Below are 17,152 nucleotides of genomic sequence, written 5' to 3' on the forward strand. Positions count from 1 at the left end.
ACACAGGCTGCTGAGGGGCTTCCCCACGTGGGGCCACACTGGAAGCCCTAAGGAGGAATAAAGCACTGGCCCTCCTTCGAGAAACTGGGGGTGAGATGGTGCAGGAGCGTGGGGTTATGATGCAGGAACTGAGGCGGAAAAGCTCTACCTCTAAGGAAAGGAGAGAGAAGGAGGGAAGCATGAAAACCCTGGGCAAGGTAGAAGGAGAGTTATTTTTGTACTACAGCGTCCTTTCCGTTTGCTCAATTCTATGAGATAAAATTAAGAATTAAAGGGGCGAGTGAAAGTAGTCAGGATATCACTGAAGGCAGAACCCGAAACTGGGGTCTTTGCTTCATCACTTCCTGCAAGCGAGTTACTTGGGCTCACGCGGTGCTTTTTAAACACACAAACTAGCTGTCAGTGTCTACGCTTGAGATGTTTCACATAAAATTCCTGGTTTCTACCTTCCCTCGGCAAATCGGAAGAGCAGGGAGCCCTGGGCTTTGAGAGAGCAGCTCAGGGAGAGTGTCCCAGGCCTCGGCGCGCTTCCAGAGCCGCTGCCGTGTCCCGGTCCATCTCCCTCTCCTCCGTCACCCGTCTGGTGATAGGCCTGGCTTTGGGTGCTAAGCGAGTGTTTATAAACATTTATTTCGGGTTTTAGCAGCAGCTGAGGTTGGATGACTTCTCCTCTGGACAGTGTTTCTTGCACCAAAGGCACGAGAGGATTCCCCACACCACCCTGCAGTTCTAGAAATCCAAGGAGCAGTATCCTCTGAAAGTTACAAGAGTGACCCTGGAGCTGAATGGAGACAGGAAAAAGCTGACTCTTTACTATAAGCCATCACGTTAAAGAGAGTCTGAGCCTGCCATGACCCGTCTCCTTCCCCCGCACCCGACTCACCCAGGACAGCAGGAACTCCCACTGCGCCCTCTGGCACCAAACCCATCCCTTCCTAACGAGCCCTCTCCACCCCATATCGTCAGACACGCTCCTTGGGCTTCTACCTCTTCAGCCCAAGAGCCTCCTACAGACTCGTCCACAGCACACACACATACACACACACACACACACACACACACACACACCCCCCACAGACCAATAAAACCACACCTCTCCCGTCGCCCCCCTCTCACTTGACTGAAACTGTCACGGGATGGTCACCAGTGGCCCCCAGCCTGGGGAGTGTCTCAATCCTCTTTGCTGTTGCCTTTGACAGCACCTGTCACCCTCCCTGCTCAGTTCCAGGACCACGCTCCCCAGTTCTCCTTCTAGCTCGCTGGCCATTCCTTCTTAGTCTCGACAGTCTCCTGTCCTGGTCACCTTCTCACACTTTCCGGGATGTCAGACCAACGTTTGTTGTGGAACCACCACATGTGAGACGAAGACTCACATTTTTATCTCCCATCTGATCCTTAATCCTGGCTTCAGATTTTTATTTCTACTTATCTACTGACCATGGCTTCCCAAGCTGGCCTACGGGAACTGGTAGGCTGGTATGTCCAAAAGCAGAACTCTCCCCGCCCCCTAGCGCCCCTCTGTCCGCCCACCTCCCGTCACCCTCCTGGCGCCTGCCTGGCCTCCCCTTTCCAGAGTCTGCCCGGCCGCTCTCCACAACGCCTCTACGCCCTCACTCACTCCTGCGCTTGGAGACCCCTGCTGGTCCCCCACCACTCAGAGCCAGCGCTGGAAGCTTCGACACAGCACACGGGGCCTTGTGCGGTCGACAGGCTCACCCGCTGGCTCTGACCTTTAAGGCTCTGTGCCTCTGTCCCTGCCCCGATGCCCTTTCCAAAACCACCACCCCTGGTGCCTGACACACGCGTACCCATTCTTCTACCCTGTACGGCCCCTTAGACTCCCGTGCGCTCCCCTGGCCTTCAGGGGGCTCCTTCCGCATGGCACTGCCCACCCCCCTCACACAGACCGGAGCCTCCGTAAGGCCAGGGGTGCTTGCCCTTCTCTGGGTGCCCGGGCCCAGCCCCGTGCATGGCTCACGGGGCCTGAGGAACGGTCCAGGGAGGGAACAGCAAAACCCCGAAGACAGGTGACTTTTCTGTACCTTTTTGTTTTCTGCATTAAGATTTCTCAATGAGATGTCTAACTGCTTCTAAGAGCTGGGGACACCCCGGGTCCCCGGGGAGCCGGGCTCAAACGGAGTCAGGACTGTGGCCGGCAGGGTCTGTGAGCTCAGGGAAACACACACATCAAGCCGGAAGCAGAGGGCGTGGTGTCCCACATCCTAACACGTGTCACCTGCCAGCCACCCTGCGGTGCAGGCCTGCGTGATTCGGGGACAGCCCCGCACGTCCCACGGGCGCTCACCTGAAGGACTGCACCTGCCGGGGCACCTTCCGGCTCTGCTCCCGAAGCCGGCACACGTCCTTGGACACCTGCCTCATCAGCTTCTCTGCGTTCAGGTCTTGCTTCTGCTCTTCTTTGGACTGTTCGGCCTGGTAAGGAAATGAAAACACAGAGCCCCCCAGAACATTAATTAGAGATTCCCAAAGGCGTGCTCTAAGGCTTGAAAGACGCCGGGCTCAGGTCAGGAGGCCAGCCCAGCAGGACGACACCCATGCGCCCACCTCACGCCCACAGCGAGCAGCTCCTGGGTCGGGGCAAGTGTGTGTTAATGCATTTTAAAAATCTTACCACACAGGCAATGTGGGATCATCTTGTTACATCTGGAACACCTGGTAACTGCCCCCCTCTCCACCCACCAAAAGAGAAATTAAAAACTACTTACAGCACCATGTCCAAGAAATATCTACTGTGAACATTTTGGAGAATACACTTTCAACCTCTTATTCATCTTTTCAACCCCCTTTTTATTTCCATCTTAGACCTTTTAAAAGCTGTTTACTGAAGTAGAATTGACATACCAAAAAAGTGCACACAGACGCGCGTGCAGCTCGAAGAGCTTTTTCTCAAAACTCCCAGACTGTAAACATCCCAGGGAGGGGACAGAACACATCCCAGCCTGTAAGTTTCCACAGAGGCTTCTACTCCCAGGAGGACGTGTTGTGAGTTGCGCTTAGCCCTGGGCAGGGAGGGGCGGGCGTGTGTACTGGGAGGGGACACTATTAATTTGAGTCAGGGGTTGGGGAGACTCCACTCATTTGGGCACCTTCTCCCCATGACCTCCCAAGTGGGGCGCTACGTAACAGAATTTCCTGCTCAGTGGAGGCCACTGGTCATGGTGGGGCAGCTGGACCTCTGAAGGAAATGGGTGAGGAAATTTAGAATACTGGTGTTTGCAGCTTCAAGTCTTACAAGAGAGATCAGCTTGGGATCAGAACTAAGTAGTCGGCACAAAGGGATGGAAGGAAAAGTGGCTTTGCTGACGGTGGTGCCTGTAGCCTGCAGCAAGCTGATGGTCCCATCACTGGGACCCTTCTGCACTTGAAAAAGCCGACTGCTGTGCTTGTGTTAACACAGGCAGCTATAAACTTTAGAGTAAAGAGCAAGGTCTTCCGGCTTAAGAGACAAGACAAAGACAAGAACCAGTCTGACTGGTTCACAGCCGAACGGATACAAACAGCAATTCTACTGCTAGAACTCTATTCATGCTTTGGAAACGCTACTGATACAAGAAAGGTGTCCCAAAATGTATAGGAGTGTTCACTTCCACAGTCTATGACTGAAATTTGGGAAACTACCATTAGTAGAATAATGAAATAGTTATGATATATTTATGATTAAATAAATATGATATGATATATTCATAATGTGTCTTACAAATGCCTTAAAACAGTCAATTTCAGCAACATATACAAATATGGAAAGCTGTTCATCTTACATGACTAGAATTAAGTGGGGAAAAAAATAAGTGCGGAACAGTATGTCTTCAGACCCTAGTTTTCTGTAACTCTTCCCAACACTGACACATACACGTGGCGTAAAAAAGAGCTGGAAGGACATATAACAGTCAACAGAGGTCATCCCTGGGGAGTGGGACTCAGGGGCACGTCTATCAATACTTTTTGCTTTATATACTTCTGCATTATTTGGCTTTGTTACAACATGTTAATTTTTTAACTAAAAAAAACTTTCTAAATTTTAAAATATTCTCAACACACAAAGTGCACTAAACTCAGTTTAAATTTGAAAGCAAAAATGCTTGTGGCACTTTTAGGAAAGATGACATTTTACGAAAACTATTTATTCAGCCAAGTACCGATGAAGATTCAGTTACACTCACACCGCTTTACGGAAAGCTAAACAGACTACAGTGGGGCATAACCTAGTTAGTACTTTGCTAATAATACTCTACTGCAGTAACTTCTGATTTTTTTCACCACAAAGGCTCCCTTTTCCAGATATTTTTTACTGCTCCCCTTTCCTCTCCTTGTTTTGAACGATTTTGTTTAGAAAAGTGGCCTATATTTAAGTAGCAGTTCTTTCTTGATTATTTTGGAATTGATGAGATAGGTGAGCTGTCACTCGGAGCCTCTGAATTTGTGTAATTCAAATTCAAAGGGGACAGATGTGATGTTTTAGTTACTTTGTGAAGTCGTACCTTCAGCGAACGGATGATTTTTCACTAGGCGCCAGGTTGGGAACCACTGACTTAGTAGACACAGAGAAATGACTTCTACCATGATGTGGTACATCCAACTAGGAAACTAGTAATTCTCCTGAAATGTTGCTGCTATTCTAATTTTGGGGAACTTATAAGATGAACAAACCAATCTTAAAATGGGCATCTCCTTATTGACTTGAACAAACGGAGAGATCAGGAAAAACCAGCGAAGGAAGGTACATGCCGGATATACTTAGGGGAGAAAACCTGGCCCGGTTTCCCCAAGAAAGCGTATTTCACTAGATCAGAGATGCAACAGGCCCCCGGGATCCTGTTCGGTATTTTGTTCCCTTCCGTATGAATGGGAGCATGAGGCCTATTACACACTGTTAAGATGGTCCCTCGAAGTAGCCTGCGGCTGCTGCTGTTTCCAACGACCAGCATTTATGTGATGGCTGCCGAGTCCCTCTGAAACTTGGCTTTGTTCTGTGCAAAATAAGACCGACCACCCTGCAACACACGAAGAGCCTCCTCTCCCTGCTGAGTAAGAACACACTTCACTGCAGACTCCATTTGTCTCTGTGTTTATGTATTTATATCTGTACCCGGGTCTGTATCTTCCTCCAAAAGTCTGGGTGCTAAAATATAGCATAACATTTTCATCAGGTGTTAATAATCGATAGTCACCAGCTCTGCAGGCAGTCGAGGCTCCGTGCCGAGCACTTCACCGTAATCACTGAGTTCTTTTGTTGAATGAGCTGTATTAATATTTCTGACATATAATTTTCTTAGCAGATTCTAACTTTTACAAATGTTAACATCTGTATTATTTTAAGCTTTTAAGAAGCCTAGCGTCACAGAACTGGCATTTTGACAGGGAAACACTCAGAGGAAGAAAAAGAAATTTCTGCTTTGTAAGCAACCTGAGGCTCCTTTGGAAAAATACCAGCCCTTCCTCAGCACGCCTCTCCCCTTCTCACCCGACAAGTCACGATGAGCTGCCTGGTTCAGGAGGATCGGAAGCCGGTTTTTATGGCCCAGATTCCAGGAGAGTGTGATTAACCTTCAGTTTACGTGATGGGGGCCTGACCTGCAGGAAGGTCCAGTGATTTACTTACCGTCACGTTAAGAAGCCTGACAGAGTAAGGAACACAACCCGTCCTAATTACAGTCCTGAGCTGCTCGCTCTGCTTCCTAAGGGGGTTGTACTATACACGAGGACACTAACTGATTCAGTTCTTATTCTGAGCTACAAAACAGACTTTCAGCCACAAAGGAGGAAGGTTATGCAGAGTGACGCAGAGGCCTGACAGCTTTCCTAACAAGGCAGGCAGATCTGGGCTCTGCTGCTGGACTCCGTTCACAGTTTCCCCGGGAGCCGTATTTTTTATGGCAATTGGAAGGCTGTTTGCTCATCGTTAGGCATTTTATGGCCACTGTGCTGCAAATCTCACAAATCCCCAACTGCGGGCGGGAGGAAGGTGGATGCGAAAGGGCAGCATGTGTGTGTGTGCACGTGCGCCAGTGTGTCCGCATGTGTATAAGGAGTGGACGTGGGGCTTACGAGCACGCAGGAGAGAAGCCAATGGCTCTCACCAACTTCTGTGGCCGGAATGAGAGGTGCACAATTGGAAACAGTTTCTCTTTCACAGAGCGGGTGAGCACAAACTTCAGGGATGAGAAAAAAAGGCACGTAACTCCAATAATCTATCTAGACATACAGAGTTGGCAAAAATAAAGATGAAAAAAATCTGTACTCAGGGGAATCAGATTATTCTCAAAATGGTACAAACGCACCTTGCTTTGTGGGCTCTTTCTTCACTATCATTGGATGCAAGGGCTGCCACCAGGCAGGATGAAACACAGTGGGAACAAATGTGTTCTAAGTTCTAGAAAAAGGACTTGAAGACTCGAGCAAGACTGAGGTGTAGGCTGAGTACCTTCTACCCGGCGGGCTTTAGGCAACGTGAGCTCCACGTAAGCGCCCCGGAGCTCACGGCACCACCAGGCTCTGTACCTGCTTCTCGGCCTGTCGCAGAAGCTTCTGGAACCTCTCGTCCTCCAGCACACCCGGCGGAAGGTCTGTCTCGCCCTGGGCTTTCAGGTCCTCGAGCTTCTGCCTCAGGCCCCGCAGGGCCTGCAGCTCGTCGTTCAAGCGGCTCTGCCGGGTCAGCGAGGCCTGCAGGTCCAGCTCCAGGTCCAGAGAGGTTCGCACGGGGCATTCGGGTGCTGCCCTTCTGAGCACCGGCTGGCACACCGTCTGGAGGGTTGGAAACAGCACGACACCCTCATTACGTCGGTGGTCACCTAACAGGAGGGCACTATCCCTGCTCCCTGCTCTGGCTGATGATCACCTAACAGGAGGGCACTGTCCCTGCTTCCTGCTTTGGCCGATGAGGGGTGAGTGGCAGTGATGTGGCACCTCCTGACCCCTGTTACAGGGGCAGCAAAGGCCTAGAGCGGGGAGGCCGGGGGGCTCGGTCCTGAAGGAGGACAAGCAGAGCCCCCGGCCCACCTGTACTGAGCACGCAGGTAAGCAGCAAACGAGCCTTTATTGTTTTAAACTGCAGAGAGTTTTGAAGTTGGCACCGTGGTAGAGCCTAGCTTAGCCGGACCAATTTACTGCACGAAGCCGGCCTCTGTGAACGACAAATACATTATGAGAAACTCACATCTGCTCCATTTCAGGCCACGCACCTGCGTCCCCGCAGCTCACACCTCTCTCTTATCATTTCTGCACGCACTGGCCAGGACACAGCTGCTCAGGGGAGCTAGGGTTTTGACTCCTTCCTCGGCTTCCCATCGCTTAATATCTCTTCAGTACTTTCACCCCTGAATCACTGTGCTCTCTCTGGGGCCAAGCTTATCCACTTATCAAGAAATAATTACTGAATATGTATGAATGCATGTCCGCTGGCAGCGGCTTCTGTGTCCCAGGAAGTCAGGGGAGGGAGAGATCACTCAGGGCTGGGTCAGACTCGCTTGAGGAAAGGCCTTCAAACGAGGCTGGGCAGGACTCCCTGAGCAGAGGGAAACAAGGAGGGCATTTCTTGCCTGGACTGTTGGCAGTGGGAATGGAAAATAAGAGATTACTAATAAAGACGGGTACTATTTGATACAAGACAGACGGACTCAGACCTGACAGGTATTCCAGCTGGAAGGTCTGGAACAATGGTGGTGCTCATGACAGACGGAAAGGAGAGGCCTGTCTGTCCCTCTTCTCATTTCAGAGCCGCAGCCCAGGTCTGAATAGCTTTCATTGTCTCCTCGGATTCCTCTTTCTCCTTGCCCAACATATCCTGCTGCAACACTCTCTAATGTTCTTATTAGTAGCTTTCCCTTTGTTCAACTTCTGCTCTAACAAACTTATTACACAGAAGAATCATCTAGACACACACTCTCTTCGACTGTACTACTCATGTTTTCTAGATCAGAAATCCTTCCCAGCTGTCAGGTACATGGAGGCTTTCTAAAGGCTCCCGTGGGCACGGCCTGCTGGTTAAGTGTGTAACAGCGGGCTCGCTGGTTTGTAAGATTCTGCCCATTTCCTTGGTGTCAATGCTCCCCGCCATGACTGCTCTCAGGCTGTCAGTGTGGTGTCACTGAACTGGGGGGAGATGTGGCGATGGGTCCCCCCAACCTCATGCCTCGCTGGCCGGGCTGCCACCTTCCCAGCCAGGGAGCCTTCCACTGATCTCCGGAGATGCTTTTGTTCTCTTCACCTCTACATGGTTCTCATGCTATAACTCCTAAATCAGAACACACTTCCCCATTCACTTCTACCAAACTCTATCTGCCCACTTTAAAAGCTATTAACAGCGATCTCCTAAACAGTGTTTCAGGATTAAACTAAGTATCAGTAACCCGACTGTTTTTCAGCTCCTCTCAATTCATAAACACTGCTGGTTAAAAGTTCTCTGAAGAGTGCTACCATCCTCTAAAAGTATGTGCTTTTAAAAATGCAGGGGACTTAGAAAAGAGTTGAGACGAATTTTCATCCAAGATGATGGAAATTTAGGTGCTTTTAAAGCACAAAGTTTTGTAATCTGAAAGATCTGTGTTTCAAAAGGTCCTGAAAATGCTGAGGTTAAAGAAATGCCTGCATATCTACCTTTAGAAAAAAGAAACATGCTTAGGACTGTCAAGTAACTAGGAAGTTAAACCAGGAAGTTACATGTTGCCCAGTCACACACCCAGTACTTTGCCTACAGCGACACTAAACCAGAGTGACTCAACTTCCCCTCCAATCTCCACTCCCACCCACGGGGCCCAAGCCTGACCGAGCTGGGTCCTTCCTCATCCCCTGAATGTGCTTCCCTGCCCCTGTGCCACGTCAGGCCACCTAGTACCCATCCAACAGCACCCAGTATCCAGCTCCATCCCTGAAACAAAGCTACCACTTTCTTGAGAAATTTTATATGGGTGTCAAGGCCAGACACCTTCCCCGCGAAGTGTTTTTGATTCTCCTGACCAGGTGAGCTCACTCCGCCCTTCTATCTGCACCCGGAGTCGCCCGTGTGCCCTTGGAAGACCTCCTCCAGGCAGGGAGGTCCTGCCCGTCACTGCAGAGCTTAGTGTGCACAGCGCTGCATTTTTACTGAACACCATGCTTTAAACCGAAATAAAGCAGCTTCGGAAATTAGCACGAAACAAATTATTAGTAAACAAATAACTTTCCATTACTAGTTCAGCTGCTGGTAAATAAACAGGAATTTCTGAACAGTCCAACCTTTTAATTTATCTAAAATTCGTCCCTTTCGAGCTCATCCAGAGACCTCTGGCTTCCAGGAAAACCTGGCTTGAGCTTTTCCATCTACATTCATCTTCATCTTCTAAAAATATCTGTTTTTAAGCAAGCTACTAAAGCCGTGTCCTCCTTTTCCAGAATGTCTGCCCCTCACGAAAGGCACCGGGTGTTACACTCTCCCCACAGCTGCTCAAGAGCTGGCTGTGGTGTGGAGACCAGGCAGCCGGCAGCAGAGATGCTCCCCCCGACTCGGCAGGCCCGTCTCCATCCACGCTGCAAAGTGGATTTACCCTTCATTATCAGAGGTTCTACACCGGTGACGAAGGAACGCTCTCCAGCACATCCTTCTCCATAACTGACACAACAGCTGTGTCTCCGTAATCCCAGTGGCTTCATCCCAGCTCCCAAGAGCACGGAGCAAGGACACCCAGCAGCCCTGGTGCTCACGTTCTGATATGCAAGACGCTGGGTGGGTCCGGGACAGCGGGATGCCGCTGAGGGAATACATACCCTTTTGACTCTCAAACTTCGCCGTTCGGTGGAGTTTCTCACAAATAGTGATTTTTTAGCCAGGGTTGAACTGTCACTGTCACTTCGATTTAACTGGCAACAAAGGATAAAAAAAGAAAAGAAAAGAAAAGAAAAGGAAATCAGTGCGTACCAAGGTGCTAGAGGAAGCTTGGAATTGAGAACTTTATCACAGAAAGAAGGTAGTTTATGTCTTTTTTTTTTTTTTTTGGTAGTTTATTTCTTTAAGAAAATCCTCCCCAAACAAAATTTTCCCTGTTTTCTTGCTTTTCTTAAATAACTTGATTTTCTTTAAATAATTGCCTTTTGGTTACAGTTATCATAAGTCATTTGTTAAGAAAATTATATACATTTTGAAATAAAATTATCCCTTGTATTTTTAGCTACTAGGCACTATCCATTCTTTAAAAGAAAGGTTTGTGTAATGCACAGAGCTCAAGGTCAGAGTGGAGTCACAGCACGTACAACTGGGAACACGCCCAGCCCAGGCAGCCCACACTCACTCCCTCACCTGCTTCAGGCCTTTGCTGAAACGTCACCTTCTCAGTGAAGTCTACTCTGAACCTACTTAAATTTGCGACCCTCATCCTCAACATTTCCATCCTTTCATAACTTGCTCTACTGTTTTCCAGAGCGCTGGTCCCCGCCCAAGAGACTTCACAGTTTACTCATCATGTTGAGTGTTTGGCTCAACTCACAAGAGCATAAGCCCCGCAAGGACAGGGGGCTCTGGGTCTTTGGTTCACGGACGAATCCCAGGGATCCGGCAACGTGCTTAATAAAAATGTCTGGTGAACTGAATGAGTAAGTTTAGAATTCTGAAAGTATTTTCTAACCCACTTTATAATGTTAAATCTAAATTACTATAAATCATAAATACTTATGGAACTAGAATTTGGTAAACTGATGCAAATCACATAATATTCTCCACAGAAGCAGGAATCTGATTCAGTGTCTGGAGGCATTAGTAAAGGCGACTTTTGTCCTAAAACCCAACTCACAATCTTTGACTCAGCAGCACTAACATGTTTTTTTTTTTTTTTTTTTTGCGGTACGCGGGCCTCTCACTGTTGTGGCCTCTCCCGTTGTGGAGCACAGGCTCCGGATACGCAGGCTCACCGGCCATGGCTCACGGGCCCAGCCGCTCCGCGGCATGTGGGATCTTCCTGGCCCGGGGCATGAACCCGCGTCCCCTGCATCGGCAGGCGGACTCCCAACCACTGCGCCACCAGGGAAGCCCGACTAACATGGTTTGAAGCATGCATGATACACAGCAGAAATATACAAGACATCATAAGTCTTGAGTCACTTTAAGTTTCTAAACACACACTAAGGTCCAGACAGACTTAGCAGCCTGGTCCTTAATATCACTTCTTTGCCAAATAAATGGCATTAGAAGCAAAGAGACATTAAATTTGAGGAAAGAAAAAAATTCCACCACCCAAACTAAAAAGAATGATTAAGAGTGTGGTATTTTATATTTTATATTTTATTTTACGGCATTTCTAGCCATTAGAATCTGTAGTCGAGCTTGAAGATCCCCTGGCACTGTCTATTGTCACTAACGGGCCACTCCCTGGCAGGGGGCGGGGAGAGGCGGCAGCCCCCTAAGAGCACTGCGCGCCTCACACCCTGCACATGCCCGCCCCGCAGACGCCTTACCCTGCAGACGTACTGGCTCCGCTCGCCGGGGGAGAAGGTCTGCGAGCGCACGATCACGCTGCTCCGCACGAAGGGGCGCTGCCGGGCGCTCAGGCCGCTGCGGTCTTTGGGGCGGACCGCCACACCGGCACTGCCCGCCTCGTCGGTATTTGTCTCTTTATCAACCTAGAAGTCAGTAATTTGTCAGGAGGGGAGAGACGTTTCTTGCTCCTTTCTTCTAAGTATGAAAGAAATACCTAATCTTACAAGAGACTCATCTAGCACCAGGACCACTTCTGTGAGACAGGCTTTGTCTTTCTGCTGATGGGAAGGTGGTTTTCTACTTAGTTCTTAGGAAGTTACCCTCAGGTAGGGTAGGATAATAACTGTCCAACAGGGTTACCTATAAGTGGCAGCACCACCGCTAACAGATTAGACCTTAAAAAAGGAAGCTTTAGATTTACAGAGGGTAAATGTGCTTCTATAAAAAACCTTATTTGAGAATTCTTCATCATTAAACGTTATTCAACTTTCTGATTAGTTTTTTTCAGAGTAAACGATAAAAGTAAATATAAGAAAATGAAAATACACTAGTTAAACCTCAGGTTAACGCAGAACATGCAATTATATATACAGCCATACCTCGGTATCCGTGGGAGATTGGTTCCGGACACCAAACTCTGTGGGTGTTCAAGTCCCACAACTGGCCCTCTGTATCTGGGGCTCCACATTCTCGCATTCAGCCAATCGTGTACTGTTTACTATCAGCGGTTGGTTGAATCAGATCCGCGGTTGGTTGAATCCGTGGAGGCAGAAACCGCGGATACAGAAGGCCGACTGTATGTATGTATATGTGTGTGTATGTATGTATGTGTATATATATATATACACACATGAAGTCTTCAGTCAGGGTATAACATTATTTTTCTTAGAAATAAATAACTGTTATTTTCTAAACTCCCAAGTTTGCCAGCATCCTCAAACCTTGAACATGAGTTTCCCCCTTTGGGGATGGCAGTCTCAACATGTCTGTCACCAACCAGCAAAGTTACCTGCTTAGTAACATGGCATCTGTGCCTAAACCGAGTCATTTGCCACCTTCCTGAACTGGTTTCAATCAGAGCCCCATCTAACCAAAATGAGCTTCACACGTTTACCTCATGTTTGAAATTGAAATAAACTTATAACATTTATGAAACTTAATACAAGTAAGTAGGCATCCTGGTGTTATTCAGGAAATTCTGAAAATGCTTTCAGTAAATATTCACAGAACATTTACAGAGAGATAAACGCCACTATTTTTTTTTTTTTTTTTTTTTTTGCGGTACGCGGGCCTCTCATTGCTGTGGCCTCTCCCGTTGCGGAGCACAGGCTCCGGACGCGCAGGCTCAGCGGCCATGGCTCACGGGCCTAGCCGCTCTGTGGCACGTGGGATCTTCCCGGACCGGGGCATGAACCCGTGTCCCCTGCACCGGCAGGCGTACTCCCAAGCACTGTGCCACCAGGGAAGCCCTAAACGCCACTATTTATCTTCTTATATGAAACTTAATTGGAGAATGAATATTTGGGGCCCATTTGAAAAGGTTAAGGCATTTACAATGTTTCTTATGGTCTACTCCCACAAACGCCCATCCTGATCAGCTTTGGCACAAAATCCTAACATGGAGTTATAGCTGATGAGACAGACCTGGTCTGTGTGGTGCCTCTAGGAGACCAGTTTCAGGAGGGGACCGCTGAGAACACTCACCAGGGCGGGCACTCCTGCAGGTGGCTGACTCCCAAGGTCGTTGGCACAGTTGTTTTCTGTCTTACTTGTGTCCTCGTTCACCTCAGGCACACTCGGGCGTGAGCTTACGTCTTCTGCACAGCAACTGCCCTCTGCCAATTTCACTTCAGCCCCTTCCTCAGCCACAATTTCATCAGAGGCCTCTCTCTGCATGGTTAACCTATGGGTGAAACAACACACAATACCGTTCAGGGTCAAGCAGGTGTGCTCTGTGATCAGTGCAACCTGGGCATGTTAACCCGTTATCTGGGCGATGAACAGACTCACACATCACGATTCAAGCCAGTTCTCTGGCTGGAACTTCTACTAAAATGCTCATGAGAAATAAAATTATCACCCTACTCTCCAGAAATCTGAAGCAAAGTCATCATAATTTCGTACTGAAAAGTTAAATTCATGAAATTTGACCTAATTCCTAAATATTAAATAGAAGTACGCTAAAAAATCACATATAAAGTTTAACCCATGGTTTGAAAATACGGACACTCGCTATAATATAATTTGGTATCAGTTGTTCATTTATTGTAAAATTATTCAAACAACAGAATGCAGTGACTCTCTGCTAAGAGTGAATAAAAATATCCATTATCAACTGTGCTCACGGTCTAGCAGAGGTGGAACCCTGGGTAGAGGAGTCTTACTACTGAACTAACAGAAGACTCTGAAGGGTCTATGATCTTGTCTTTAACGAAAGCCATGGCCTGGGCTTGGGTGGCACTACAAGTGAGGCTGCAGAATACACTTACGGTTTATATTCTGTATAAACTGTACTGACAGGAAAGCAAGAGGACCAGGATGGGTAAGAATATCTCACGCTTTGTTGAGTTTCGTATTCTCATAATAGGAACATTTTTTTCCACTGATAATGAAAAGTCAAGCTTTAACTGTGACTGGTGATATACTGACAGATTGGAACAGACTAGTTGTTAAACACCTGGTCATGAAATGAACACGGGGGGATCAGCAATGAGGACTGTAAGTTAACAATTCCTTTAGATTACGTTCTAAGTGCATTTTTTGAAATGTGGGTGAAACAAGTTGCGTATTTTACATATGCAAGGAAGGCTCAGTATTTCAAGATATGATGAACCTCATAATCACTCTCATATTTACTTTTCTTTTTCGGTGCTCTGAACTTTATTCACTGTAAAGGACTTTTGATAAGAACAAAGTATATCTGCTTTTCACATCACTATAGTACGCTGTTCCTTCCAAATGTCCACAATTTTGTTATTTATATCTTGTCACTCTAAGTTTGTAAGAAGTTTTATATATACACACATAAACACAAATGCTGCTATATATGTATATGCATATATGTGTCAACAGTAGTTCAAACATAACAGAATAAGCAACAATACATACAAAATTAATCCAAACGACTTTACACATATACTAAAAAAACATGCATTCACTAAAATTTGTTTTAGAGAAAACAGTGCAAACCTGGAACGATAGTTCTTTATACGTATGTGAATCTAGACAAACGCTATAATAACCTTTTTTTCTTTTTTAAAAACAATGAGGTATGGAAAATGAGAAGGAAACAGAAAAAGAAGGTGAAAGTGGCCACAAACAGAAAAAGAGCTCTTCAGAAGCTATTTTCTAAATATCTGCTTTGACTTCCCAGAGCCTAAATGGTACTTCTGGTCATTTGCAGAAAAAGAGTCAGTTTTTAAAGTTATCTATGTCTCTGAAATAAACTACCATACCCTTCAAAATAGGTAGTTTAGACTTAAAACCAAACAAAAGCCCAAGAAATAGTGTCAAGATTACTGAAGCAAGAATCTCGCTCATGTGCTTGTCCGCAAACTCGCCACTACCCCTTTCAAGTCTCTAATGACCAAGGAAAGACTTTCCCTAGGGGCAGCCCCCTGAAGCTGCGCTACTTTCCATTAATTCCAGAATAAGATCTAAACCTATAAAGGTTTCCCTGAAAGTTTCTTCTGAGAATCTAAACACATCCTCTTTGCGATCCCGGTAGCAAAAGGAAATCGCTGTTTTACCAATCTCCATCTGGACCCCTTTGCTCTTCCTCCTGCTCTGGTTCTTCTTCTTCTTGTGCTAATTCTTGTTCCACAGCCAACAGCTCAGCTGATGTTCTTGCAAGTAAGGCTGACACTGCATCCTGGAGAAGGTAAAACACAGGGCAATGGACACCATATACTTCAAGAAATGATTGAAAAACTTATCGGATGGGGACTTACGCTTCTAGTTGTGAAAAAGAAGAGGTATGAGACCCAATTCTCCTGCTGAGAATAAATATGAAGGCTGAATAAAGTAAAATAAAAAGCAAAATACAAACACAAAAAAAATTCCAGCTGTTTTAAAGCAATGGAGAGCAACAAAGGCAATTAGCACTCGAGGACCAAGATCCCAGGGCAAAGGGAAACGCAAGGAGGTGAAGGGACCATCACTGCCACTCTTCTCCCCTGGGGGGCGTGTCTCAGTTCCAGCGGTGAGGCACACAGGCTGACAGACTGTGGCTGCCCAGGGCTGTGACAGTGATGGGAGGATGCAGAGATGAAAACTGAGTTGGCGACAAGGTAGCCAGCATTCAAAGGGCCAGAGAAAATGAACTGTGAAGTGAGCCCAATGTTCTGCACAATATTCCTTTTGGGACATTTGCCCTTCCTCAGCTACATACGTGCAGAGCAAGAAGCTGAGAAAGCAAAACCAGCTGCTAGGAGGCTAAACAGTAAGCAGATACCTCAGTTGCCTCATGGTCCTAGGGAGAGAAAAATTGGAATTCAGGTCCCTCAAATGATCCAGGTGATCTGCCCATATTGTCATCTGCCTTCCAGAAGAATATTAAATCCTCTCTGGAGGAAGCTATCAGCCAGATCCTCTACAATCCATACATAATATCCAGCATTCCACTGGAAACAGGGCCCAATGGCTGAAAGCCAAGAGAAATAAGAAGCAAAAGAAGCAGACCCACAGGTGGTCCATACACTACAGTTATTTAGAAAAGGAATTAAAAACGTCAGAATTAATATGTTCAAGAAAACTGATGAAACAATGGAGAATTTCCCTAGGATAAACACAAAGAAAAACACATGAGCACATCAGAGTGAAATTGCTGAAAATCAAAGAAAAAGAGGAAATTTTACAAACAGTGAAAGAAAAAAGATGTAATACCTTTTAAGGATCAACAATTAGACTCCTCCATCAGCTGAACAGAATCAGTGGAAACCAGATGACATGTTATTTTTAATGTGTTCAGAGAACTAATTATTCACTTAGAATTCTGAATACGCAGGAAAAAAAGTCCTTCACAAATGAAATCAAAACAAAGATGCCGATAGACCTGTACTAAAAGAAATACTAAAGAAAATTCTCCAGGCATAAGGAAAATGACCCAAACTGGAAGCACAATAATGCAGAAAGGAAAAGAATACATCAGAAAGGGTAAAGATATAGGAAAATCTAAATAAATACTGATTGTCAATAAAACAATAATAATAATGTCTTGTGGGATTTAGAATAAATGTAACTAAAATATATGACCAATAATTGCACACAAGGAGGAAAGGGAATCATGGAGTTAAGTCTTTAAAAATCTTTGCACATCAAAAAAAAAATAATAATGTATTTCTTTTCTTTTCTTTTTTTTTTAGGGATGGAGCAAATGAAGATGTCTTGAGAAAGGTGTTTGTTTGATGGCATATCAGTGTCAATTCTTCCACACTGTTGGACCAACTGGGCAGTGTTGCTTGTTAAACACACACACACACACACACACACACACACACACACACGTCAATGAAGCCTTATTATATAGAAATTTTAAAATATCAGGCTGTTTAAATTTTTACACGTTTCACTTTGAGTCCTAATTTGTTTTTCATTGCATCTACCTATTTTCCCTAGCACTATTACTCTTGTAAGTAATCTTACAGGAGAGAATATTATACATCCATGAGTTTTACCTTAGGCAATCCAACA

The 17,152-nt window shown here is 46.3% G+C and overlaps 1 protein-coding gene across 3 annotated transcripts in view; it reads right to left on the bottom strand.

The window, feature by feature from the left end:
• The window catches only part of WWC2 (WW and C2 domain containing 2), a 166,614-nt gene that overhangs the window by 3,905 nt on the left and 145,557 nt on the right, over positions 1-17,152 (bottom strand). For all 3 annotated transcript variants that reach the window (XM_060001212.1, XM_060001211.1, XM_060001213.1), the window contains 6 exons: positions 15,211-15,332; positions 13,166-13,364; positions 11,440-11,604; positions 9,760-9,852; positions 6,520-6,762; positions 2,306-2,433 (listed from right to left, as the gene is read on the bottom strand). In XM_060001212.1, the coding sequence (XP_059857195.1) occupies positions 2,306-2,433; positions 6,520-6,762; positions 9,760-9,852; positions 11,440-11,604; positions 13,166-13,364; positions 15,211-15,332 (950 nt within the window). The remainder of the gene's footprint in view (positions 1-2,305; positions 2,434-6,519; positions 6,763-9,759; positions 9,853-11,439; positions 11,605-13,165; positions 13,365-15,210; positions 15,333-17,152) is intronic.

Source organism: Delphinus delphis, chromosome 21, assembly GCF_949987515.2.
Source record: "Delphinus delphis chromosome 21, mDelDel1.2, whole genome shotgun sequence".
In the NCBI taxonomy this organism is placed as follows: domain Eukaryota; kingdom Metazoa; phylum Chordata; class Mammalia; order Artiodactyla; family Delphinidae; genus Delphinus; species Delphinus delphis.